The sequence below is a fragment of the Oncorhynchus clarkii genome, chromosome 1, assembly GCF_045791955.1.
Source record: "Oncorhynchus clarkii lewisi isolate Uvic-CL-2024 chromosome 1, UVic_Ocla_1.0, whole genome shotgun sequence".
In the NCBI taxonomy this organism is placed as follows: Eukaryota; Metazoa; Chordata; class Actinopteri; order Salmoniformes; family Salmonidae; genus Oncorhynchus; species Oncorhynchus clarkii.
In genome coordinates, this window is record NC_092147.1 from 70,334,559 (window position 1) to 70,359,796 (window position 25,238).

The window sequence follows — 25,238 nt, forward strand, 5'->3', positions numbered from 1 at the left end:
TAGAGACAGTGAGCTAGAGACAGAGACAGAGAGCTAGAGACAGAGAAAGAGAGCTAGAGACAGAGACAGAGAGCTAGAGACAGAGAGCTAGAGACAGAGACAGAGAGCTAGAGACAGAGAGCTAGAGACAGAGAGCTAGAGACAGAGACAGAGAGCTAGAGACAGAGACAGAGAGCTAGAGACAGAGAGCTAGAGACAGAGAGCTAGAGACAGAGAGCTAGAGACAGAGAGCTAGAGACAGAGAGCTAGAGACAGAGACAGAGAGCTAGAGACAGAGACAGAGAGCTAGAGACAGAGACAGAGAGCTAGAGACAGAGACAGAGAGCTAGAGACAGAGAGCTAGAGACAGAGACAGAGTCAGGAGGGAAGCAGCATGTAATGTGAGCAGAAGAAACCCCCAGAGACTAGATAGTGAGTAAGTGCGTGTCTGTGTGTGTGCATGAGTGAGTGTAGAACAACAATGAAAAATTCAGTGCTGAAATCTCAGAGATTCTATTGTATTGCTGCTGGTTCCTGGAAAGACTAACGCACTCTGTAACCATAGCTACCACATGTCTGTCTTCAGGTACCCCTGAGAAAGGTCAACAAAAGGTCAGGCTCTATAGTGGAACTAAATGCTTTACCACAGTAGAGTACATTATGAAAGAGAATGCTCATTCCCTAGTAACATACATAGCAACGACATCTAGATACAAGAAGAAATGGAATAGCCAAACGAGCCTGTGTTGTGTTTATTGCTTGGCATTTGTGACAGTATTTGAATGATCATGTGGTGTCAACATGTGGGTTATTTTCTTTCCAAGTAAATTGCGCTAAAAGTCTTTCTAATTGTAGTGGAAGAGGATTATAGCCATTATACTGGCTGGTTTCCTAAAGAGGAGAGTTCAGGATAGAAGACTAAAGTCACTGGATAACTGGATTCATAGGGGTTGAGAGGTCAAAAGGCTGACTGGTGACCGACTGGTTTCCTCCTACAGGGGTGTCAGACCCCTCCCCGGGGGGGGGGGGTCAGTGACTAGCTCATTATCACACTAATTACCAGCTACATCATTTGGCTAATGACCATCCAATCAAAAGGTGATCAGAGCCTCTGGGTGGGGCTGTGGGGAACTGGGATGCACCTGATTTATCAACTCCTCGCCAAGCACTCAAATAGTTGAATCGCGTGTGTTAGTGCTGGGTTAGAACAAACATGTGTACAGTCTGAATTGAGAAACCCTGCTCTAGCCTACCCAGCCGGCCCCTGCACCATCTATACAATGTACTGTGCTATAATGTGATGGGCTATGAGCTTGTCTCCATTGACTAGTGTGAAGGGAACAGGCGAGGACCACGAGTAGTGAGTCACTGCTGTCAGCGTGTCCTCACAGGTGAGATGGATGGGGTTTCCCTCCAGGGGCAAGGGGGCGGTCTGACAAGGGCACGTTCACAATGACAGCTTGACGTACGGAGGCGGCAACAAGCAATGCACTACCCATAATTCAGCGGGCTATAAATCCTAGGGAAGGATGAAAGAGTGCCACAAAGGAGATGAGTGTCCATTGGGGCTGTACAGAAGCACCCCCCCCCCCCCCCCCCCCCCCCCCCCTAGAACACACACCAAATGCACACACACACACACACACATGCACACACACACTAAGTGACAGAACATATGGTAAACAAACACTCAAATTCTAGCACACACAGACCCATCCTCGCAGAAACACACACACACACACACACACACACACACACACGCACACACACACACACACACACACACACACACACACACACACACACACACACACACACACACACACACACACACACACACACATGGGCCATATCGACTGTTAAACACCGGATCAATAGTGTAAATAATTTACTTTGGGTCTCTACTGATTTTGCAAAAGCCTACCTCTGTGTGTGTGTGTGTGTGTGTGTTGGGCCAGACATAGGTTTCCCTCTGACAAGGCATCAGTGGGTCGATACCCAGGACAAGTTTAGGCTTGCTCCCCCTCCCAATACAGGTTTTTCTGTGAATTAAACCGGATGATCTATGAATGTGCGTGTGTGAGTGTGTACGTGTGTGTGAGTGTGTGCATGTGTGTCTGTGCGGCTGGGACTGGTCTCACTTGCACTGGGAATATTTTATTTATTTTTTAATGTGCCCTCACACATTCACACACACACACACACACACACACACACACACACACACACACACACACACACACACACACACACACACACACACACACACACATGCTAGACACACATCACAGCTGCTGTTACATGACTCTTATTTACTATTATTATTAATTCACAATTTAAACACTTGCCCCCCAATCCCCCTTCCCTAATACATGTTGGATCATAAATGGGGCCTTCCTGTATTATATTTATAATACAGCGGTCTCAGCCTCCAGGGCTAGGGTCAGTCTGTTATATCTGGAATATTTATCCTGTCTTATCTCCCTCTCGGAGGAGGACCTGCGCCCTAGGACCATGCCTCAGGACTACCTGGCCGGATGACTCCTTGCTGTCCCCAGTCCACCTGGTTATGCTGCTGCTCCAGTTTCAACTTTTCTGCCTGCGGCTATGGAACCCTGATCTGTTCACTGGACGTGCTACCTGTCCCAGACCTGCTGTTTTGGACTCTCTCTCTACCGCACCTGCTGTCTCTAACTCTGAGTGATATGAAAAGCCAACTGACATTTACTCCTGAGGTGCTGACCTGTTGCACCCTCTACAACCACTGTGATTATTATTATCTGACCCTGCTGGTCATCTATGAATGTTTGAACATCTTGCCCATGTTCTGTTATAATCTCCACACGGCACAGCCAGAAGAGGACTGGCCACCCCTCATAGCCTGGTTCCTCTCTAGGTTTCTTCCTAGGTTCCTGCCTTTCTAGGGTGTTTTTCCTAGCCACCTTGCTTCTACACCTGCATTGCTTGCTGTTTGGGGTTTTATGCTGGATTTATGTACAGCACTTTGAGACATCGGCTGATGTAAGAATGGCTTTATAAATACATTTGATTGATTGATGTTTATTCTATTCCACTGATCCATTTACTTTATGTTCATATTGTTACGTTTTATTATTTCTTATTTTTGTTGCATTGCCGAAGGAACCTGTAAGTAATCATAATTGAATGGTGTATACCATGTGTATCCTGCACATTCAACTAATAAAACTTGAAAGTACTACTGTAATGCCACCTGTACTTCTGCCTGTCTCCACTAGATGTCTCTGTGCTGCAGTGTCTTGGTTCAATCTCACCTGGTACTGGCCACAGGGATGGAGTGGCTCCTGGACAGATCTAGGATCAGTTTGACCCAAATCCTAGCCTTACCCACTTGTACCCTGAGAAACTATGAGTAGTCTTTTACAGCCAATCTGTTTATTTAATTGATGAAATTTGGGTTAATATACTGGTTCCTTTAGGTTCAATTGATACAATATAATATAGGCTTCATCAAATGTGATAATGTACGTATGGCTTGTATCTATATGTGTGACACAACAGGAGGAACCCGAGAGGCAGCTCTGCCTCAGGTCCCAGTCAATGAGACATTTCAATGAAGTGAATGAATGGCGGAGCGGAGCGAGACTAGAGACTGAGATCAATAGCAATCATGAGGTGCTGTTGCGCTCCGAGGAGATGACACATGGATGTGTGTTTCTGTATCTCAGCCAAACTGCTGCAGGGAGAGACACTTGGTGTACACACTGAACGCTACCCCGAGACAGTCTCAAACACTGATGTGACTACGTTCTAAAAACAGCCCAAGATGTTACAATGAGAGGGAAAGAGGAAGAGAGGGGAGGGGGAGAGAGTGGGAGATCTCTTGGGAGATAAATCAGACGTCAAAAACGTTTTCTGTGAGAAACACTTGGCTTACGCACAAACACAGATTTCACCATGAGATCCGCCATCATTGTAGATCTGACAAATGTATTTGTATTATTTTTTTGAATGTTCAATGTTGGACATAAAACACTGTAAAATCACCAGGAATTAGGTAGAACTAAATTCCGGCCAGCTGACCTTCCACTCAAGGAAAAATCGGCCCACGGCTGAATGTAATTGGGGACACCTGCTGTAGATAATGGCCACTGCTTCTCATTAGCCACAACATATATAGACTACGCAAGCTATGAACAGTGACTGCATGCATACATAGGCCATACATAGGGGATACATAGTCTCAACGTAGGAGCTTTCTCTTTTTTCCATCTGGGGTTTGAAACAGATACAGAGGGCAGCATAGGTTAGACATTGGGGCAACACAAACAATATGCAGAGTCCCCACAACCTACACTCCAGGCTACGTAGTCAATGCATAGGGCTACACAGGTCATACACAGGGCTTACACATGCTACTCAGTTACAGCTTGTACTGCCAAAGCCTCATTCGAGTCAGTGCTGTTGTACTGTGCTGTAGGGGGGTTGGTGGATACTAGTGTCTACACTACTCTCAAGAACTGTTGGAAGGCCAAAGCCTCATTAGAGTTAGTGCTGTTGTACTGTGCTGTAGGGGGGTTGGTGGATACTAGTGTCTACACTATTCTCAAGAACTGTTGGAAGGCCAAAGCCTCATTCGAGTCAGTGCTGTTGTACTGTGCTGTAGGGGGGTTGGTGGATACTAGTGTCTACACTACTCTCAAGAACTGTTGGAAGGCCAACGCACCACTGAGCCAAATACCAACAAAGTGATGGTTTGGCAGCTCCACTGAGGGAACGGGGCCAAGGGCGTGTAAGGTTTGAAACTGGACATAACTGTAAGAGTGCTGTATGGTGTAAAAGGCATGTCCGGAGTAATACCTAATGGTATGTAATGTTACACTGTGTGGTCTAGTGAGCATTAGTGGAGTACTGTTGGTCGACACTCGAGGAGGTTCCACCTTTTTGTTGGCTACATATCTTAACGAAATAGTGCAAGATTTTGGCAAGTAAGCCCTTTTTTCCCCCAGCAATGACTGAATGTCTATAGGTACATCTAGCTTGCGCTAACACTAGTTAGCAATTTACTTCAGACTGCAGACAGAGACATAACTATGGTATCCATTAATTCATTTGACTCTGGCTAAGTAGAAAAAGGGCTTGACTGCCAAAATATCGCACTATCCCTTCAAGGTCTTGATGAGTCACATTCCTGAATTTACACCTTGGACCACTATGACAGAACATGATGCTGGTAAAATGCTGCAAATGTTCTGGTTGCAAATGAAGTTCACTGAACTACTATGACTTCACAGGAAGAGAAACAACTCACCACTTTGTCCTCCTGTTGCAAAGCATCCCGGTGGCATGGGAGAGGAAAATAAACAGAGATGGGAGGGAGAGATTGGCAAGGTGAAATGAGGTCACATCCAAACCTGCTTGAGAGAACACACCTTCTGATGATAGAGTGTTTTCATGCAAATCAAAATGAGGTGGTACACAAACGTCCTTAACAGCAGCGCAGGACTGATTGATTATGAGTTGAGGTGGTGGGGCGGGGGGGACTCAACAGGTAGGTAATCCCTGTTTCAAAGCTCTCCACAACTATCGTTCCTCTCTCACACCCACTGGCCTCTCCACACTTTGCTCGTTAGGGAGTGAGTGAGTGAGTGAGTGAGTGAGTGAGTGAGTGAGTGAGTGAGTGAGGTATAACTTTACTATCCTTTTGGGTTCCAAAAGTCCTCACAATGATAGTAAAAAAAGAAAAAAAATGTTAGGTTAGGGTTATGTTTACAGTTAGTATTAGAATTAGGGTTATGTTTACAGTTAGTATTAGAATTAGGGTTATGTTTACAGTTAGTATTAGAATTAGGGTTATGTTTACAGTTAGTATTAGAATTAGGGTTATGTTTACAGTTAGTATTAGAATTAGGGTTATGTTTACAGTTAGTATTAGAATTAGGGTTATGTTTACAGTTAGTATTAGAATTAGGGTTATGTTTACAGTTAGTATTAGAATTAGGGTTATGTTTACAGTTAGTATTAGAATTAGGGTTATGGATTTGGGGTTAAGGTTAGGGGTTAGGGAAAATAGGATTTTTAATGGTAATAAATGTTTTGTTCCCCACTTGTATAGTAAAACCAATGTGTGTGTGTGTGTGTGTCTTTCAGTGCATGCATATATGTATGTGTGGGGGAGAGGTTGATCATTAAATATCACACTGTGGGTGGCTGGGTGGGCTTCCTGCATGGGGCCACCCCTACCCCAACATGTCTGTAGCCCAGGCCCAACCCCCCAGGGTGGAACACAGAGACCTCCCCCCTGCCCCCAGTCCCTGTCTAATACCCAATTAACCTTTACCAGCCTCCACCTGGGTCATGCACTGCTGCAGAATACGCACGCACGCACGCACGCACGCACGCACGCACACACACACCTTTGCCTTTGCTTAGACTACACACCGTCAGTGAAAGTGGAGTAAACAGGGGCGTTTTTGTGTGCATTTGTGTGTGTGTGTCTACAAGTTTCTCTTACACTGTTGGTGCGCAAGGACACCCTCCCTCCGCAGCGGGCACAGAACTTGGTCTGGCAGTAAGAGCAGAGGCTGCCACAGCCGTCAGCAAACTTGGTCTTGTGGCAGATGCCACAGGTGGGAGCGTCGTCCCGGTGCTGGCCCGTGGTGGTCTGCCGGCGCGTCTCCTCCCCCACCCGCTTCACCGTCTCCCTGTAGCTCCACATCTGCTGCTGGATACCTCTGAGAGAACAGGAAGGAAGGAAAGGTACAAAGTTAGCTAAATCAAACCAAATCAAAATGTATTTATAAAACCCCATTTACATCAGGGGTTGTCACAAAGTACCTGTACAGAAACCCAGTCAAGAAACCCCAAACAGCAAGAAATGCAGATGTAGGAGCACAGTGGCAAAAAATCCCTAGAAAGGCAGGAACCTAGGAAGAAATCTAGAGAGGAACCAGGCTTTGAGGGGTGGCCAGTCCTCTTCTGGCTGTGCCGGATGGAAACTATAAGAGTGCATTGCCCTTAAGGCCAGATCGTTCTTCAAGATGTTCAAACGTTCATAGATGATCAGCAGGGTCAAATAATAATCACAGTGGTTGTAGAGGGTGCAACAGGTCAGCACCTCAGGAGTAAATGTCATTTATAGCCTTAGGCTATAGGCTAGCCTTAGGCTATAAATCCACATTCTTCAGTACACTACTGGTGTTACAAAACAAACTGTTCACTTGTCATACCTACAAACAAACACAACCTCCTCCCGGGACTGTCCCACCAACACTGACATCCCTGTATCGTATCCCTGTAAATACACACACACACACACAAAGACAAAAACACTCCCCATCCCATCTTCCTGTCAGCGCCCCCAGACTCATCTCCGGTACCAATTGGCCCTAAAGGTCAGGCCTGGGTCACCTGCTGTTAGGTCTCCTCAGGGTTCATATCCTCAGCTCCATGACTCTCACTAAGTCAAACTGTCACAGTTCAAATACATAGGTCCTGTTTGAATAATTTAGAAATGTATCCTTCCTTACTCCCCTCTGAGGAAACCACCGCTCAAACGCAGTTCAATAGGTGAGAGCAAGGATTCATAACATTCCTTTCACCAATCAATTAAGGGAAGAAGATGAGGGAAGGAAGCTATCTTCAACTATTGGACTGCAGCCGACTCTACTACTCTGGCGAACTCTCTCAGATGGGAAAACTTTACACTTAAATCTCTACTAGATTGTGCAACACTGTTGTGGAATGTTTTTTGAGGGGTAAATGAAAAACATCTTCATGGGTAAACAGAGAGAGAGGAAGAGAGATAAATAGAGAGAAATATGTATTTATGAGGAGATCTGAGAGAGCACTCAGCTTTCAAGATTCAGGGGAGACTGTCAGACAGGCGCTCATTAAGAAAAGCTAGAAAACACTGAGATTCATGAATGAGAAACAAGGTTAAACCAAAGTGAGCCCAAGCTTTACTTCTACCAGCACAAACACACACTTCCCTTCAAATCACACCATTCAACTTTCTCTCATTTTTTTAACCTTTATTTAACTAGGCAAGTCAGTTAATAACAAATTCTTATTTACAATGACGGCCTACCCCGGCCAAACCCGGACAATGCTGGGCCAATTGTGCGCCACCCTATGGCACTCTCAATCAAAGCTGGATGTGATACAGCTTGGATTCAAACCAAGGACTGTAGTGATGTCTCTTGCACTGAGATGCAGTGCCTTAGACCGCTGCGCCACTCGGGAGCCCAAATAAATAAACCCTTTGTGAAATCCACATTTGTCCAAGTCCAAATAGGGCCAACAATTCACTCTGGGAAAACAACATTAGCATGAAGTGTCCCATATAGTAATTGCTGGAGTAATTACGCCATGCAGCACTAACAAGCTTGCAGAGAGTCAAGGACAACAGTAGCAACAACAAAGCCTACTGTACAATACGGAATGCAGATCCATAAATACACACAGATATACAGGCATACTGAGATTAGAGGTTTCGATCGGGTCTGATCATGTTAGGGCCTCTACCTTGCTACCTCAAGCAGTGAATGGTGTGTCTATTCATCCAGAGCATGGAGAGCGATAATTTCCCCAGTCCTCTCCAATCGAGGGGGAAGGAGTCAAAGGAGTCCTCTAGATGACGTGAAAAGCCAGCCGTGTCTCAGCCACGGTGCGTTGCGTCACCTAACAAGGACAAACGTCCTGCGGACACACACGCCGTTCTCCATTCATCAAGCCCTGGCAGGATGGCCCTGGTCCCCATATACAGCGCTGGCTGTAAATCCTCCAGCACACACACACACACACACACACACACACACACACACACACACACACACACACACACACACACACACAAACACACACAAAATGTCCCAAAGGAGCAATGGGTCTGTGTGGTTGGTCTCTACTATGTCTGCCACCCGTATGGTAGAGCTGTGCTGCTCAATGGCTCATGTTAAAGTCCTCAATACCGGCAGTGTCTTGAGTCCAAAAACAGCCCATCACAAGTGTGCAATATGGTGAAAAGCCCTAGTACCAAGTCAATCAAAGGACAATGCCAAGCTAATGTTTATACACATCAATGTGTAAAAGGTTTATACACATTCTGATTGATTCTGATCTACACGATGTCTCTATAGGCCAGGGGTGTCACACTCATTCCATGGAGGGCCTAGTGTCTGCTGGTTTTTGTTTTTTCCTTTCAATTAAGACATAGACTAGTTGAGGGGTGTTCCTTACTAATTAATGACCTTCATTCATCAACCAAGTACAAGGGAGGAGTGATCGCCCGCAGCCACTCAGCCCTCCGTGGAATGGGTTTGACGGGTGCTCTAGGTGCAAGAGGATAGGTACTGTTTCAGGACTGAGGAGTGAACCTCACTCCCAAAATTCCTTCACACTCCATAGGAGAATGGGGATATATGAGCATTTCCTGGCACCATTGCAATGGATTATGGGCAATGGAATCTCATGTTACCAGCTGGGAGAAGTTTCCGGTTATAGTTTCTCACTGAGGGGAACTGTACACGTATTTAGTGCTGAATACAAAACCTGAGCCCTAGCCCTTATCCCTAGACACTCCTTATAACCACTCTAAATAATCATACAGTCATTCATCAGATGCTTTTATTCAAAGCGACTTTGAGTTCATATGTGACCGGTGGCCACTAATGTGCCTTTTAGCCCTTTGTCTTGCCCACCAGGTGCGTCTGGTTGGCAAATCAAGGGCAGGGTTGTGCCAGTGTATTTAAGCAGAGCGCTTCCTTCCATTTGGGAGATTGTTTTGTTATTCGGAAGGTTGGCGTGCCTTTGGAGGACGAGAGTGGGGCCAGTGATAGCCCAAATATTTTGTAACTATAGTATAGTGTGTGTGTGTGTGTGTGTGTGTAACAGCACCGGTAAACGTTATACTGAGTTCCTCTCTCCTCCTCCTTGGGCACGCCAGCCTGAGTGAGTGCAGTGGGCCTGCTGATTGTTTTATGTGTGAAATGGATTTGATTATGTAAACTTCAACATAGGACACTTGGGAGAATTAAGATGTGATTGCTATGGAAATTGTGTGCGCTTAACCTGGAAATGTATCATTGAGCATTCTTTTTCAACAGAGACCATTGAAAGAAACTAACTATGTTGGAAACTTCAATTATTAAATAGTTGAATATTTTGTGGAGAATAAACCCCAATTTGCACTCACTCAGGCTGGTGTGCCCAAGGAGGAGAGCGGAACTCAGTATAATGTTCACTGGCGCTGTTACATACACCATTCTTACAAAATACATATTTAAGACTCTTTGCATTCGGGCTATCACTGTCCCTGCTCTTGTCCTCCAAAAGCCTGCCAATCTTTCAAAAGACAAAAAAAATAATTATCCAAACGGAAGATGAACCTGGTGGACAAGCCCGAGGGATAGAAGGTGTGTTCGGTGGCCAACGGTCACATATGAACCTAATCTATATTATTATTTAGAGTGGCTATGGAGCAGGGGCTAGGGCTTGATTTTGCACACCACCAGTCACACACACATGTCCAATATACTGTATGTACCCCATGCAGGAATCCTACCCACAACCCAGGTGTTGCTAGCCGACTGAGCCATGAGATCTATGGGTACTCTGTATCTGTACCAATAAGCATTCATAAACTCACTCCCACGCCACCCGATAGAGCTGCAGTGACTAAGGGTTCCCTTCATGACTCACCCTCTCATCTCAGATCGATATTCAAAAGGCAAGCAGACATTAATCAAAAGACAATGAGCGAGTGTCAAAGAAGAGCGAGAGAGAATCACTTCACAGCCATTTAGAAATGAATCTCTCTCTCTCTCTCAACAGGAGGAGTCATCCACCTGATTGATTTCTGTAACTTCCCAGTCCTATAATAGACGAGCTTTAAAAAAAATATAAACAAGTTTCTTCCTCCTGCTATTTGCAAAATTGGAAAGCAGTAAAGGGTGCCAGCCTTGTGACTGGTCCCCTGTAGCGCTGGAATAAAGGAGAGACGTGTGTGTGGTCCTGGGTTTAGGTGGGAGGGGATTGAAGCTTATGACAACTTATTTATATCAAAAGGACAGAATAACACTTTGGTCTATGGAAGGTAGTTGGTTTAGCCCACTAACTTACCCTCCTCTGTTCCTATTGCTAGACAGGTTGGTCTCTTCCCGCTCTGGACGGCACCTCACCACCATATGGAATCAGCGGCACACAGTAAGCCACAGTCTCTTTTTCTGTCTCTCACTCTCTTAGGTTTTTCTCTCTCCCTGGCAGGATCTGCACTTCCCCCTCCCTCCTTTGCTTCCGGCAAATCTGTCGCCATGCTGAGTGGCCCGGGTGGTGTATAGCGTCACCTTCCCCCTCTCCAACCATCCATCCATCTCTTTCTTCATCTCTCTCCCTCATCCCTGCCTCCACCTCTCTCTCCTTCGCCCCCTCTCCTCTGGTGTGCACACTCCTCAACTATGGTTAGATTTTCCCATTCAAACCTCCCAACTTCAATTATACCGATTGGGTGAAAAGGTGAATGTAGAAGCAAAACCGAATTCTTCGGTTACCATAGCAAAGGAGTACACTGTGTTTTTACAACCATATTCAATTCAATTTAAGGGCTTTATTGGCATGGGAAACATATGTTTGCATTGTGTTTATACAAATTGCATTTATTTTCAGCAAACTTAACATGTGTAAATATTTGTATGAACACAACAACTGAGACATAAACTGAACAAGTTCTGAAGACAGGTGACTAACAGAAATGTAATAATGTGTTCCTGAACAAAGGGGTCAAAATCAAAAGTAACAGTCAGTATCTGGTGTGGCCACCAGCTGCATTAAGTACTACAGTGCATCTCCTCCTCGGGGACTGCACCAGATTTGCCAGTTCTTGCTGTGAGATGTTAACCCACTCTCCACCAAGGCACCTGCAAGTTATGGGAGTTTCTGAATTATCTTTGAAAGACAGGGTCCTGAAAAAGGGACATTTTTTTTTTGTTGCTGAGTTTATTTACAATGGTGTTTGTTCTTTACTGGTTGACCTTTTCTTGTGGCAAAAGGTCACAAATCTTTCTGCTCTGATGGCACACTGTGGTATTTCACCCAATAGATATAAGAGTTTATCAAAATAGTGTTTGTTTTTTAATGCTTTGTGGATCTGTGTAATCTGAGGGAAATGTGTCTCTCTAATATGGTCAGGAAGTGCAGCTCAGTTTCCACCTCCTTTTGTGGGCAGTGTGCACATAGCCTGTCTTCTCTTGAGAGCCAAGTCTGCCAACGGCGGCCTTTCTCAATAGCAAGGCTATGCTCACTGAGTCTGTACATAGTCAAAGCTTTCCTCAAGTTTGGGTCAGTCACAGTGGTCAGGTATTCCACCACTGTGTACTCTCTGTTTAGGGCCAAATAGCATTCCAGTTTGCTCTGTTTTTTTGTTGATTCTTTTTAATGTGTCTCTCTCTTCCTTTTCTCGCTCTATTCAGCTCAGCTGCTCTCTCACACATTTCTCTCCACCACACGCTCACTCTTTCCCCTCCATCTCTGCCTCCCTCTTCCCTCAACCCTATACTGGGTACCCTTCTTAGTGGTTATGTACTGTAGGTTCACCTCGCCAGTACTGATTCACCAACCCTAATTCACAACATACCAACGTCAAGACACATGCATTGTATTGATTGTTGACTGCTACACAAACTCTCTTGGATACATGGAGTGACATTACTCTCTCCTTCAATAGGAGCGTTCACGTGTCTTAGACTGGTCTGGAGGGCCTATCCTCATTACTGAGTGGGACTTCAACAAGCCTGCAGCTCCAAGACAATAACATTTACCAGCAGAGAAAGAGAGAGTGAGGGATGGAGAGAGAAAAGAGGGAGAGTCAGTCCACTTGAGAAGACATTCCGCTCTGTCAAGAACACACCTCCTTACTTACACACCGTCACAGGCTTAAAGAGCACTAATGTCACGCACACACGCACACACACACACACACACACGCACCCACGTGCACGCACAGTCATTAGCCAGATACCTGAGGATGTCGAGAATACAGATAAAAGACAGAGGGAGGGAGATAAAGAGGACGATATAGAGAAAGAGATTGGCCTCTAGAAATAGATAGATGGGGAGAAAAGATGAGGAAGACAGATGGAGAGAGCACCAAAGCCAACAGCAGAGCTAAGTGGGTAGTGTGCTCCCCAGACAGAGCTCCATATGGCTTGGCACAGTCGTATAGAGCTCTACCTTTAACAGGGTGGACACCATCTACAATCACACACACACACAAACCTCACACCATACAGGGAACAATATCCTGTAGTTACAGAAAGATTCAGTACATAAGTCATGCTAGGTTTGGTTGTGTTGAGTTAGCTGTGTGCTAACTGTGCTTCTCTAGTTGTCGGGACAGTAGCCATGCTTTCACCTGTGAAGACACATAGAAATAAGCAGTCAGGAACTACACATGTGATTGGATAGCAGTCTCCTGACCCTGGCGCCATGGCAATGGCCCAGTAACACTCCAGTTCCCTCCTGAGGTTTTGAGATTGGCCGGGAAGTCACTTCCTGCACTCTGTGATTGGCTAGTATCCTAGTCCTATCAGGGGTCTCTCTGCTCAATGGGGTATATCAGCGACATAAGCTAGGCCTTATAGATACATCCATGTCGTGGAGGGGAGAGTAATGTAAGCTCTGTATGGTAAATATACACTGGTCCAAGCACACCAAGACAGTCGTGAAGAGGGCAAGACAAAACCTATTCCCCACTGAAACATTTTGGCATTGCTCCTCAGATCCTCAAAAGGTTCTACAGCTGCACCATCAAGAGCTGGTTGCATCACTGCCTGGTATGGCAACTGCTCAGCCTCCGACCGCAAGGCACTACAGAGGGTAGTGTGAACGGCCCAGTACATCACCGGGGCCAAGCTTCCTGCCATCCAGGACCTCTATACCAGGTGGTATCAGAGGAAGGCCCTAAAAACTGTCAAAGACTCCAGCCACCCAAGTCAAAGACTGTTCTCTCTGCTACCGCACGGCAAGCGGTACCAGAGCGCCAAGTCTACAGTAGGTCCAAGAGGCTTCTAAATAGCTTCTACCCCCCAAGCCATAAGACTACTGAACACCTAATCAAATGGCTACCCAGACTAATTGCATCCCCTCCCCTTTACACCGCTGCTACTCTGTTGTTATCATCTCTGCATAGTCACTTTAATAACTCTACCTACATGTACATATTACCTCAACTAACCGGTGCCGCCCCACATTGACTCTGCACTGGTACGCCCCTGTATATAGTCTCACTATTGTTATTTTACTGCTGCTCTTGAATATTCTTGTTACTTTTATTTCTTATTTGTATTTTTTTAAACTGTATTGTTGGTTAGGGGCTCGTAAGTAAGCATTTCACTATAAGGTCTACTGTTGTATTCGGCGCATGTGACTAATACAATTTGATTTGATTTGAGTGTACAAATATTAGGAATACCTTCCTAATACTGAGTTGCACCCCCCCTCCTCAAACCCTTAGCCCTAGGAACAGCCTCAAGTTGTCGGGTTTGGTCAGTGTTGTAGTTCTTGACACACTCAAACTGGTGCGCCTGGCACCTACTGCCATACCACTTTCAAAGGCACTTACATATTTTTGTCTTACCCATTCACCCTCTGAATGGCACAAATACACAATCCAAGTCTCGATTGTCTAAAGGCTTAAAAATCCTTCTTTAACCTGTCTTCTCCCCTTCATCTACACTGATTGAAGTGGATTCAACAAGTGGCATCAATAAGGGATCATAGCTTTCACCTGGATTCACCTGGTCAGTCTATGTCATGGAAAGAGCAGATTTGTACACTCAGAGTAAAGTTAGAGAATTTGTTAATGTTTGACATGAGTTTTAGTGAGAATGTTGCATGGCGGTAGGTGATGCTAATTCTAAGAAGTTGTCTTACATAGCCTATTTTGCTCTGTGGGCAAGGGGGAAGACATGGCTTTTGAGGGGTCATCTCTTTAATGTACTGAGAGTTATGGAAGCTTTTCCGTCTATCAACAGGATGAGTAGGTCTACCATTAATGCATTCTGAGTTCACTTCACTACCCTTTACACAAATATGCTTTCCATTACTTGAGCTTCCTGAATTCATATCACAGATCCACATCTATGCTCATCTAGAATCAGAGAAAAACAGATAATAGCCTGCATGTCAAATGATACACAACTACTTACAGTTCACCGCTTTTGACCAGGGAAAGTAGCTAAGGTCAAAAATGCATTATGTGGGGGGGATATGATGTCATTTGAGAAATGGCCAGATATGATAAGCATATCTTAATCCAGAAATAAAGTTCAGACCGGCCTGCTGACATTCCGTATGTGTCGGAATAGTGACCGGGATTCCATGGTATGATGTCATAATTGGGCCACATTCCGGGATTCCTCGGGGAAGCAGATGTGATCCAGCTGATTTGCCCCTTAATCCCACCGCTCTCTGATCCAACCTCTCACACACGCATGCATGCTTGCGCAAAACACACACATGAAGTGCACACACACACACACTCGCATGCACAACCACTCACACGCACAAAATGTCAAAGTGCACGACCGCATAGAAATAATGACCTACAGTATATACACACACAACGTGTTCATTGTGCTGCAGACACAATCTCCATTACAGACATAAGCCTAAAGTACTGACCACAGCTCCCGCTCCCAAGAACAGCTAAACATACATTACACACAGACGCACACATTCTCAACTGCATCCTCAAACTCACCTCAGTCAAAGGGGCCTTAGATGCTGGACTGATAGTTGACATACCGGTACTTCAATTTGACATACTTATCACTCTGGGTGAATACTGGCTGTTTTCCTCATCAGAGCCAAAGAGATAGGAAGTCGTCCCTTACTAGACATCTGGGCTCAGGTTACCCAAATCCAAATTCTAACCTGACCATTAGGAGGATATAGAATATCTGACCCTGGACCAGCCGTTAGGGGCATCACGCTTAACCACGTATCCATAACACAAACCCATGTCAAAGACTCAATGATGGTTCGATAGCACATTAAGAGCTAATTAACAGGTGATGTCCATCTTCTCACTGGGTTGTGGAATGTTGTGGTTGACATTAGCTTGGGAGCTAACACGAGTCTTCCAAGCCCTATACTACGTACGTGGTTTGAGGAGTTAGCGTGGTAACTTTGGTCAACTCTGAGTTCAACTCGGGATAACCGGTACCACGAAAGTGGCTCACCTTTTAGCCAGGTACATTTCTATGGCAACGAATCATTCAGCTCTAACCTGCTACCGGGCAGGCTAACTCAGGGCTTACTACATTTATTCTGAATAAAAGTGTCTGAGTCACGAGTTGAGGACAGATGAAATCAGATTCCCTCCCTCTCACAAAGATTGCGTCATCATCCCCTTCATTTTTTGTGTGTATTAAATAATAGTAATTTTTAAAATACCTAGCACATTACACATTTTGTAATGACAGAATGCATTTCAAACTTTACGCACAGTAAAACTTGTGTATGACAAATACAACTCTTTTATCAATAGGAATGGGGGGGGGAGATGCTTGTTCATTGAAAAGCACACCAAAGACGCCATTAACGATAAGTAATCAAATAAACACGGCACTCCAACACACTAGCCTGCTGAATTTGCAGGATAACTTTTCTTTCATTTAGATTTCGGCACAAATGAAAACGCGACACTGACGCTCCCATAGATTGATGTTTCAGCATTGTCTCAACGAAGAGTTCCGACTCTCCCATAGATTGATGTTTCAGCATGGTCTCAATGAAGAGTTCCGACTCTCCCATAGATTGATGTTTCAGCATGGTCTCAATGAAGAGTTCTGACTCTCCCATAGATTGATGTTTCAGCATGGTCTCAATGAAGAGTTCCGACTCTCCCATAGATTGATGTTTCAGCATGGTCTCAATGAAGAGTTCTGACTCTCCCATAGATTGATGTTTCAGCATGGTCTCAATGAAGAGTTCCGACTCTCCCATAGATTGATGTTTCAGCATGGTCTCAATGAAGAGTTCCGACTCTCCCATAGATTGATGTTTCAGCATGGTCTCAATGAAGAGTTCCGACTCTCCCATAGATTGATGTTTCAGCATGGTCTCAATGAAGAGTTCTGACTCTCCCATAGAGTGATGTTTCAGCATGGTCTCAATGAAGAGTTCCGACTCTCCCATAGAGTGATGTTTCATCATGGTCTCAATGAAGAGTTTGGCAATCAACTAGCCACAGGTGACATGCATGCGCCGTTAAAAGCCTGCTAGAGTTAGCGGCAGGCGGATGAGTAATATTCCCCTTCATAGTATGGATAAAGATTGAGCTGGAACATGAAGCTAACTGAAGCTTCAATCGTAGTATATCCCTCTGGTCTAAGGCAAGGTTACTCATTACGTGAAGATAGTTAAGTTCACCAGCTCATCTGTTACATTTCACTCCCTTTTAACCACCTTGTCATCAAAGACCCATAACCAGCTTTTAGCCACCAATGTGACAGACTGGGTTCGAAACCAGGTCTTCTGACCGCCCCAAGACTATGTTAGAATAACCAACTGAACATTAAAAGAAATAACAGACAGCAAAATATGGTTGTATAATGTTTTTTACCGGACATCGTTTTGCTGAGGCTTCTTCTGCCCAACCAGGTTCACAGTTCTTGCTTGGATGGGCTTCTCCTCCCTGAAACACACAAGAGGGACAATGTTGTTGGAATTTTGTCAGAAAATGATGTTAAAAATGTATACAATGGTGCAGTTTGAGGGTTCTTTTAGAAGGTGGACGTATGACTCGATTTAGACATTTACACAGTTGCTGACGCCTGCCAGATCTTACAATGCCTGGATAAGTATTTAACATATCAGCTAACCAGATATGTTATAGCAATCTGGTGGCCGACTGCACAGTCGATGACGTGGCACGCGATCATTGGTTGATGCATGGAACCTCTGAGCAGAAGATCCCAGGGGAGTGATTGGGGACATTGCCCTGTGTAGTGTGCCGTCTTTCGGATGGGATGTTAAACAGGTGTCCTGACACTCTGTGGTCACTAAAATATCCCGATGGAACTTATTGTAAGAGTAGGGGTGTTAACCCCGGTGTCCTGGCTGAATTCCCAATCTGGCCCTCAAACCATCATGGCCACCTAATCATCCCTAGCTTCCAATTGGCTCTTTCATCCCCCCTCCTCTCCCCTGTAACTATTCCCCAGTCTGTTGCTGTAAATGAGAATGTGTTCTCAGTCAACTTACCTGGTAAAATAAATAAACATGAAATACATCAGGCGTATTCCTCTGCCCAGGTGTTGCTGACACATGCCAGATCCTACAGTGCCTGGATAGGTATCGTAAGTATCAGCTAACCACATCATATGTTATAGAAATCTGACAGTCGATGACGTGGCACACAACAATTGGTTGATGAATGCAACGTCTGAGCAGGGGAACGTGACCATCTACTCCACTACTTCCTGTTCTTCTTCAACAATTAACCAACATCTGATTAACCAGAATAGAGAAAAGTAGTTGCTAGGTAGATAATCAATTACAAAAACGTGATTCACCATATTTTATAACTACACAACTTTGACTTAGAAAACAATCAAATCTCTGATAAAATTATTATACAAAAGTATGTTTTTCACTTTTATCTCGAAATGACTATCGGATATATTATTTTTCCCATAAATGTTACATACACATCAATGGGTCCTCTGATCATCTTGATCACAGAGAAAACACGAAGAGAACCCCACAACATGATGTGTTCTGTCTAAAACTGAAAGGAGTGACAGATCTGTAACAACACATCAAATCAAATCAAATTTGATTTGTCACATACACATGGTTAGCAGATGTTAATGTGAGTGTAGCGAAATGCTTGTGCTTCTAGTTCCGACAATGCAGTAATAACCAACAAGTAATCTAGCTAACAATTCCAAAACTACTACCTTATACACACAAGCGTAAAGGGATAAAGAATATGTACATAAAGATATATGAATGAGTGATGGTACAGAGCGGCATAGGCAAGATGCAGTAGATGGTATCGAGTATAGTATATACATATGAGATGAGTATGTAAACAAAGTGGCATAGTTTAAAGTGGCTAGTGATACATGTATTACATAAAGATGCAGTAGATGATATAGAGTACAGTATATACGTATACATATGAGATAAATAATGTAGGGTATGTAAACATTATATTAAGTAGCATTGTTTAAAGTGGCTAGTGATATATTTTACATCAATTCCCATCAATTCCCATTATTAAAGTGGCTGGAGTTGAGTCAGTGTGTTGGCAGCAGCCACTCAATGTTAGTTAGCCACTCACAGTCAGACACCCATCTAATGACAGCTCAAACACATTGTGTTTGAGCTGTCATTAGATGGGTGTCTGACTGTCTAGTATAGCTGTTCAAACCTCCCAACTTCAATTACACCGATTGGGTGAAAAGGTTGATGTAGAAGCAAAACCTCCTTCTTAGGTTACAGTAGCAGAGGAGCACACTGTGTTCTTACAACCAGCAGGTTTTTTTCCTGACTATGTGACCTATCCAGGAAAATATCTCCACATACAGAACATACACCCACACTGCACATGCACAGGCAGTTACTGTAGTATGAATACAAAAGCACTGTGTAAACATTGATATGGCGGGTTGGATTGAATTCCAGCATATGTGTGTGTGTGTGTGTGTGTGTGTGTGTGTGTGTGTGTGTGTGTGTGTGTGTGTGTGTGTGTGTGTGTGTGTGTGTTCGTACTAGGCTACTGTGGCCACACTGCTCTCTTCAGGTTTCATCAGCGCTTCTCACATTAGCGGGTTCATCAAACGGATTTACAGCATAGAATTAGATTAGATGACATATCAGTCCAGCCTGGGTCTACCATGAGCTGATGTTGTGATTAGAGTAAACGATCCTATAGGATATACATGTAGGTGAGTTCTGTGGATGTAAGACTTAGAAGAGGCTGTTTTCAGCGTTGCCTTATCGCTAGAGTGTGGGCACATAGCCTACAGTAGCATAGGTCCCAATTTAGATCACACAGCACACCATGCAAGCATGCATACACACACACACACATGCTACAGTAGCTAATGTGCTCCGACTAGCAATAAGGCAGAGCTGAAATATAGTCTTGCGCCTATGATGAAAATGATGAAAATTATGCATGACCACTTGTGCATTGGACAGTTCTTTCTTTAGATGCAATGAATCGATCTGCAGATTCAATGCAGGGCTAGCACTCTGCAAAAGGAGCCAAAAATAGAACACAGACGTGTATAGCAGAGAAGAAGGGGTTCTCATGGGAGCCTAGTTATTCATTCTATATAAGACTATGCGATAGCAGTGACTGTGGTCTGACGTCATATCACCTCGCTGCAGTTTGTCAGACTATCCGTGGAGAAATATGCTACCCAGAAAGGGGTTCAATTTAACTCACGATGATAAACCTCAGAATTGTTGTCGTGACAAATACAACATACCTGCTCCTTCCACACTGGCTCGCGCTCTATGTGTGAAAATACTAAAATAGCACAGGCTGTTTTTGACCATCATCCACTGTAATAAAACAACACATAAACTAGGTTACATGCGTTTACTGTAGCCTTTCTGTCAAGATGGGCTGCTGTAGGCTGATGCGAGAGTGCTGGTGCTGGCCTACATTGGGCTGATACTCAACCGCACCCGGTCACCAAAGCAACAAACGTACACGCAAACAGCTGTTGAGATATGGGATGGAAACACACAGTGCTTGACTTCAACTGAAATTGGTGCCCGTACTCATTTTGGATGCCGGTACTGTTTATATTTAGGTGCAGTAGCTCCACAATACTTTTGAGCTAATATTCTAAAAGAAGAACAGGAGCTCAAGCAGTAGAACAGTTGAGGTGCTGGTACTCTGTTCCATGAGCTCCTGCCCAATTCAAGCACTGGAAACACACTGCTAGGGCAGAGATGCTGTTTCACTGATTTTACAAGCAGAAATGACAGAATCTCGGTCGAATGATGCTGTGCAATCGCAGTCTGCTGTTAGCCTGTCTGTAGCATACAAAAGCTGTGCTTGGGAATATACTAGCCTGGGCTATAGGTTATTTAGAACCTATATAGCCAGCGGTTTAGAATTGTTCGGATATGACAGAACACATACTTGCATTGGGGGAAATGGGAGCCGTTGAGATGAAATGAGTTTGATATTGGTTTATTTGTGTCCGGGTACTAAAAGACAGTGGAGTGTGAAGCTGCTGTGTGTCTCGGGGACGACACACCCCTTTTCTCTCTCTCTCTCTCTCTCCCTCCCTCCCTTCCTGTCTCCTCCTCTTCGTCTCTTACACCTGTGACGGGCCTGACCCAACACACTCTTACTCAAAAGCCCCCCCCCCCCTCCCCCCCTCTCTCTCTCTCTCTCTCTCACACACACTCTCTCAATTCATGTTAGGACATCTTGTTAGGTCATCCTTGACTCTGTAGGCTAAAATGTAGGCTATAGATGGTTGAGACTGAAATAAGCTACACTATCTTTGCCGTGAGAGGAGCTGGGGCAATATAGGAGCTACCATCTCATGTTAGGGGAGTGCAGCTGACCATTGAACACTAAAGTAGGCAGTCTCACATGCATGGAGCTGTCCACTGGCATTCTGTATGATCACAATCAAGAGTCGCTGATACCATAGTCCATATAACAAGGATACACCGAGGGATAGCCTACATGCTGATAAACACATAACCTACACACACACACTTACTACAGCGAATCACTACACACATCGACAGTCTATGCTGCACCTTAGTGCCATGAGTAGGTTAGATAGACAGATATGTGTATAGGTTTGTTAGCCTATTGGTAGCTTAGCGGCCGTATGGCAGCATCTCTGCACAACATCTCCCCAGCATCTCCAGAGCGGAAATAGCCCCAGTATCTCCCTTACTTTAACATGGCCTCTTCCTTCTCCTCCTCCTCCTTCTGTCGAGCTAGCACGGCCATTATGATCTTCCTCTCCTCCTCCGTCAGATGGCTCAGGTCCGGTTCGGGCATGGACGCCGGCACGACGGGTGGACGCGCGCCGCCCGGAGGGCCCACCGAGGCGGACATCTTCTCCCCCTCTCTTTGGCGGCTAGGATCACTGACAGAAATCCCGCTGGCGGTGCCCACGGATCACGACATGGCCCATGGACGAAGCAACGGCTCGGGCAAGTGATGCAAGGCTCCCATGGTGGCAGGCACCCACGGTGGGAGTGCTTCTTCGGTTCCTAGTCGCCTTTTCTCTTTCTCTCTCTCTTCCTCTCTCTCGCTCTTTTCTCTTCTCCCCCCCACCCCCCACCCACCCTCCTCTCCCCTCCACCTCCAGTTACGGGGAGCCCATGTCTCCGGCAGAGAATGATAGGCTACTCGGCCCCCTGGTGAAGCTAGCTTCGTTCAACGCAGAGCGATGTTTCTCTACCGCTGCCCAGTCTGGAACGCTGGCTAGGTGGGCTCCTTGTTTTACACCACTGCCGCGCTCTGCTGCTGATGCTGCTGCTGTCACGGAGATGTAGAACCGTCAATGGGACCGCAGCCCCTGAAGCGCGCGCACCTTCTCACGCAGGGAGCGCGCATTCTCATTTGAGAATGGGGGCTCGCCGTACGAGGCGCGTGCTAAATATTATATTTCACTTCACCAATCGAAGCGTGCTAGTGACGCGCGCCTTTCCTCCATTCCTTCTTTCCTTATACGAGCACCTGGCACAAACACGTGCGTGTGAGTGTCAGTAGTGCTGGTGAATCTTGTTAAGACCCTAGCTCAAAATACTCGCAACACAAATTTAGCGTCCTGGTGGTTGTTCTATAGGCCTATCTTCCGTACAATGAAAATGTGTATGAGCCCATTTCAGGACCACGGACAGTGCAGTGGACAACCGGCGACGAGGTTCTAAATGAGACGGATAATCCAAGTTTCCCCGCCTTTTTTCATAAAACATGTAACTTTATTAGGCTAAAAAGTTGTTGTAGTATATAGTACGTTGCTAGTTAACGACGTAAAGGATGCCACTTTTTATGAATGTGGCCATGTGTATGTTGTCTAGTAGCCTATATCATGTGCAGGATAAACTCTAACAACGGGAATTCTAAACCACCCATTGTATAATTAAGCAATAATACTTGAGAGGCCATATGTTATGACATTTTTATCGTGGATGTAATGTGGTCATAGCCACGAAACGAAGCCGTTGTATAATACTACATATTATAGTCTCATTCATTGAATTTAGCTCCAACCGAGTTGTAGCCTGTCTGTTGGCTGCCTGTTTGAGGTGCTCGATTAAGGCAGCTCCCCGCACCTCTCTGACTCAGAGGGGTTGGGTTAAATGCGGGAGACACATTTCAGTTGAATGCATTCAGTTGTACTACTGATTTTCCTTTCATTTCATAAGTCTTCCACTTTAGCCAGACGCAGGTGTTTCACAGCTATGCTACAGTATGTGTAGTGCTGCAGGGTTTGCAGCTCAGTCTAATAACAGCCGGCGATTCCATGCTAAGAAAGTCAATGTTTGTAGGAGCGAATGGGGATTTTATGTCATAGGCTATCCAGCTTTCAAGAAAATCATGTTTTCAAAGAAACAGCCCCAATTCGTACACAATATCAGCCTACCAGCAGATGGCAGCACGTACAGGTCAATAATATAAGCTATTCACTGGACAAACAACTATTGACGTTCAGGCCTATAACACCATTGATTTAGGAATCTGTCAGGCCTAATAATGAACAATAATAAGAATAAGAATTCATGTTGGGGTTAATTATTAGCCCCGAATAACAGACGTAACTTACAAATAACTTTTATGTTGATATGGTGAATACAGGGTTTTGTCTTGACGCCACTGCTGTAGAGCCATACGTTAAATTGCCGTTCACCTAGCAGTAGGAGACTGTACATGGGATAGCCTACAAATTGGCTTCTAGAGGACTTTTCTACCTGTCTCAGCTAAACTGGTGAAAAATACTCAGTATGAGGTCGAAGTATTGGATGTGGTCGGTGTGGTGAAGTTCTCTCGCCGAGGCTTTCACCAAGGGTCAGGAAAAGATGAGTGTGACAGTAGGAGTGAAGTTTTGGAAAAAGTGGACCCATGACTTTTGGCTGTTCCATTTGTGGTTACAGGGTGGGTGAAAACAGAGTTGGGTGCTGTAGAATTGGTGAGGGTAACCAGAAGTGGTCTTGTGATAATTGTTGTTTCTGCTGGTCAGAGGGAGAAGGCTTTCTGCGTTAAACAAACGGGGTTAAGTAATGTGAGTTATTTTGCCCTCAAGAAAAGGGCGCCATTGAAAGGAGTGATTACTGGGGTAGCAGTAAATGTAAAAGTTGACCAACTGAAGGGGAAGATTCCTGGTGTTTGTGATGCTTGTCGTTTGGTGTGACGCAGACAGGGTGGGGGACGCAGGCAGGGAGGGGTGAGGGGTGAAACAGAAGAGTCAATATCAGTTTTTTTTTGTTTTAATGTTGATTCTTTGCCCGACAAAGTGATGTTAGGATATATAAGTTATCCTGTACGAGCATTTGTGCCGAACACATTACGTTGTTACAGGTGTTCAACTTATGGGCATGTAGCAGCAGTGTGTAGGAGGGGGGTTCCTAGGTGTGAGAAGTGTGCAGAAGGGCATGAGACAAAGGAATGTGTAGCATTGGGGAAAGTAGTGGTATGTGTTAATTGTAGAGGAGCTCATTGGGCTGGGAATCAGAAATATCCCGTGCGAGAGAGCACGGTTGAGGTTTCCAGGGTTAGAGTAGTGCAGAAGTTGTCATATGCTGAGGCAGTGAGGAAAGTAGAGGAAGATGGGTCAAGGGTACAGTATATCTGTACCAGTACAGAGGGATAGGCCAACAAGTGAAACATTTTTCTGTTAGATTGGATTTTTAGCATTTATAGCAATGGTTATCAACGGTACTCCAGGGATGGAACATAAGTCACAGGAAATAGAGGTTGTGGTGGCAGCTGCATAGAGGTATTTGGGTGTGCGAGACTTGACATCAGAAGAGTTGCAGGGTGTGTTAAGTAGGTGGTGTCCCATCCTTTCAGGTTGTTGGCCTACCCTAGGACTAAATATATTTAAATGGTGGAGTAGGTGGTGTTATTTTTATTTGTTTATGAGTGTATTGTTAGATGGTAGGGTATTTGTTTATTTATTTATATTTTCAAGCAAAGTATAAGGGAGTTCTACTCCAGTCAAGGAGGTGGCGGGGTTGCAACATTTATTGGTTGCCAACCGCAGTTAAACCTCATCGAA

The 25,238-nt window shown here is 44.9% G+C and overlaps 1 protein-coding gene across 1 annotated transcript in view; it reads right to left on the minus strand.

The window, feature by feature from the left end:
- Positions 1–22,224, minus strand: part of LOC139411515 (regulating synaptic membrane exocytosis protein 1-like) — a 67,042-nt gene extending 44,818 nt beyond the window's left edge. Inside the window, exons 1-4 of the mRNA XM_071157982.1 lie at positions 21,906–22,224; positions 17,582–17,653; positions 6,473–6,692; positions 5,270–5,281 (exon numbers count right to left, since the gene is read on the minus strand). Of these exons, the coding sequence (XP_071014083.1) occupies positions 5,270–5,281; positions 6,473–6,692; positions 17,582–17,653; positions 21,906–22,069 (468 nt within the window). The 5' untranslated portion in view covers positions 22,070–22,224. The remainder of the gene's footprint in view (positions 1–5,269; positions 5,282–6,472; positions 6,693–17,581; positions 17,654–21,905) is intronic.
- Positions 22,225–25,238: the final 3,014 nt, after the last annotated feature.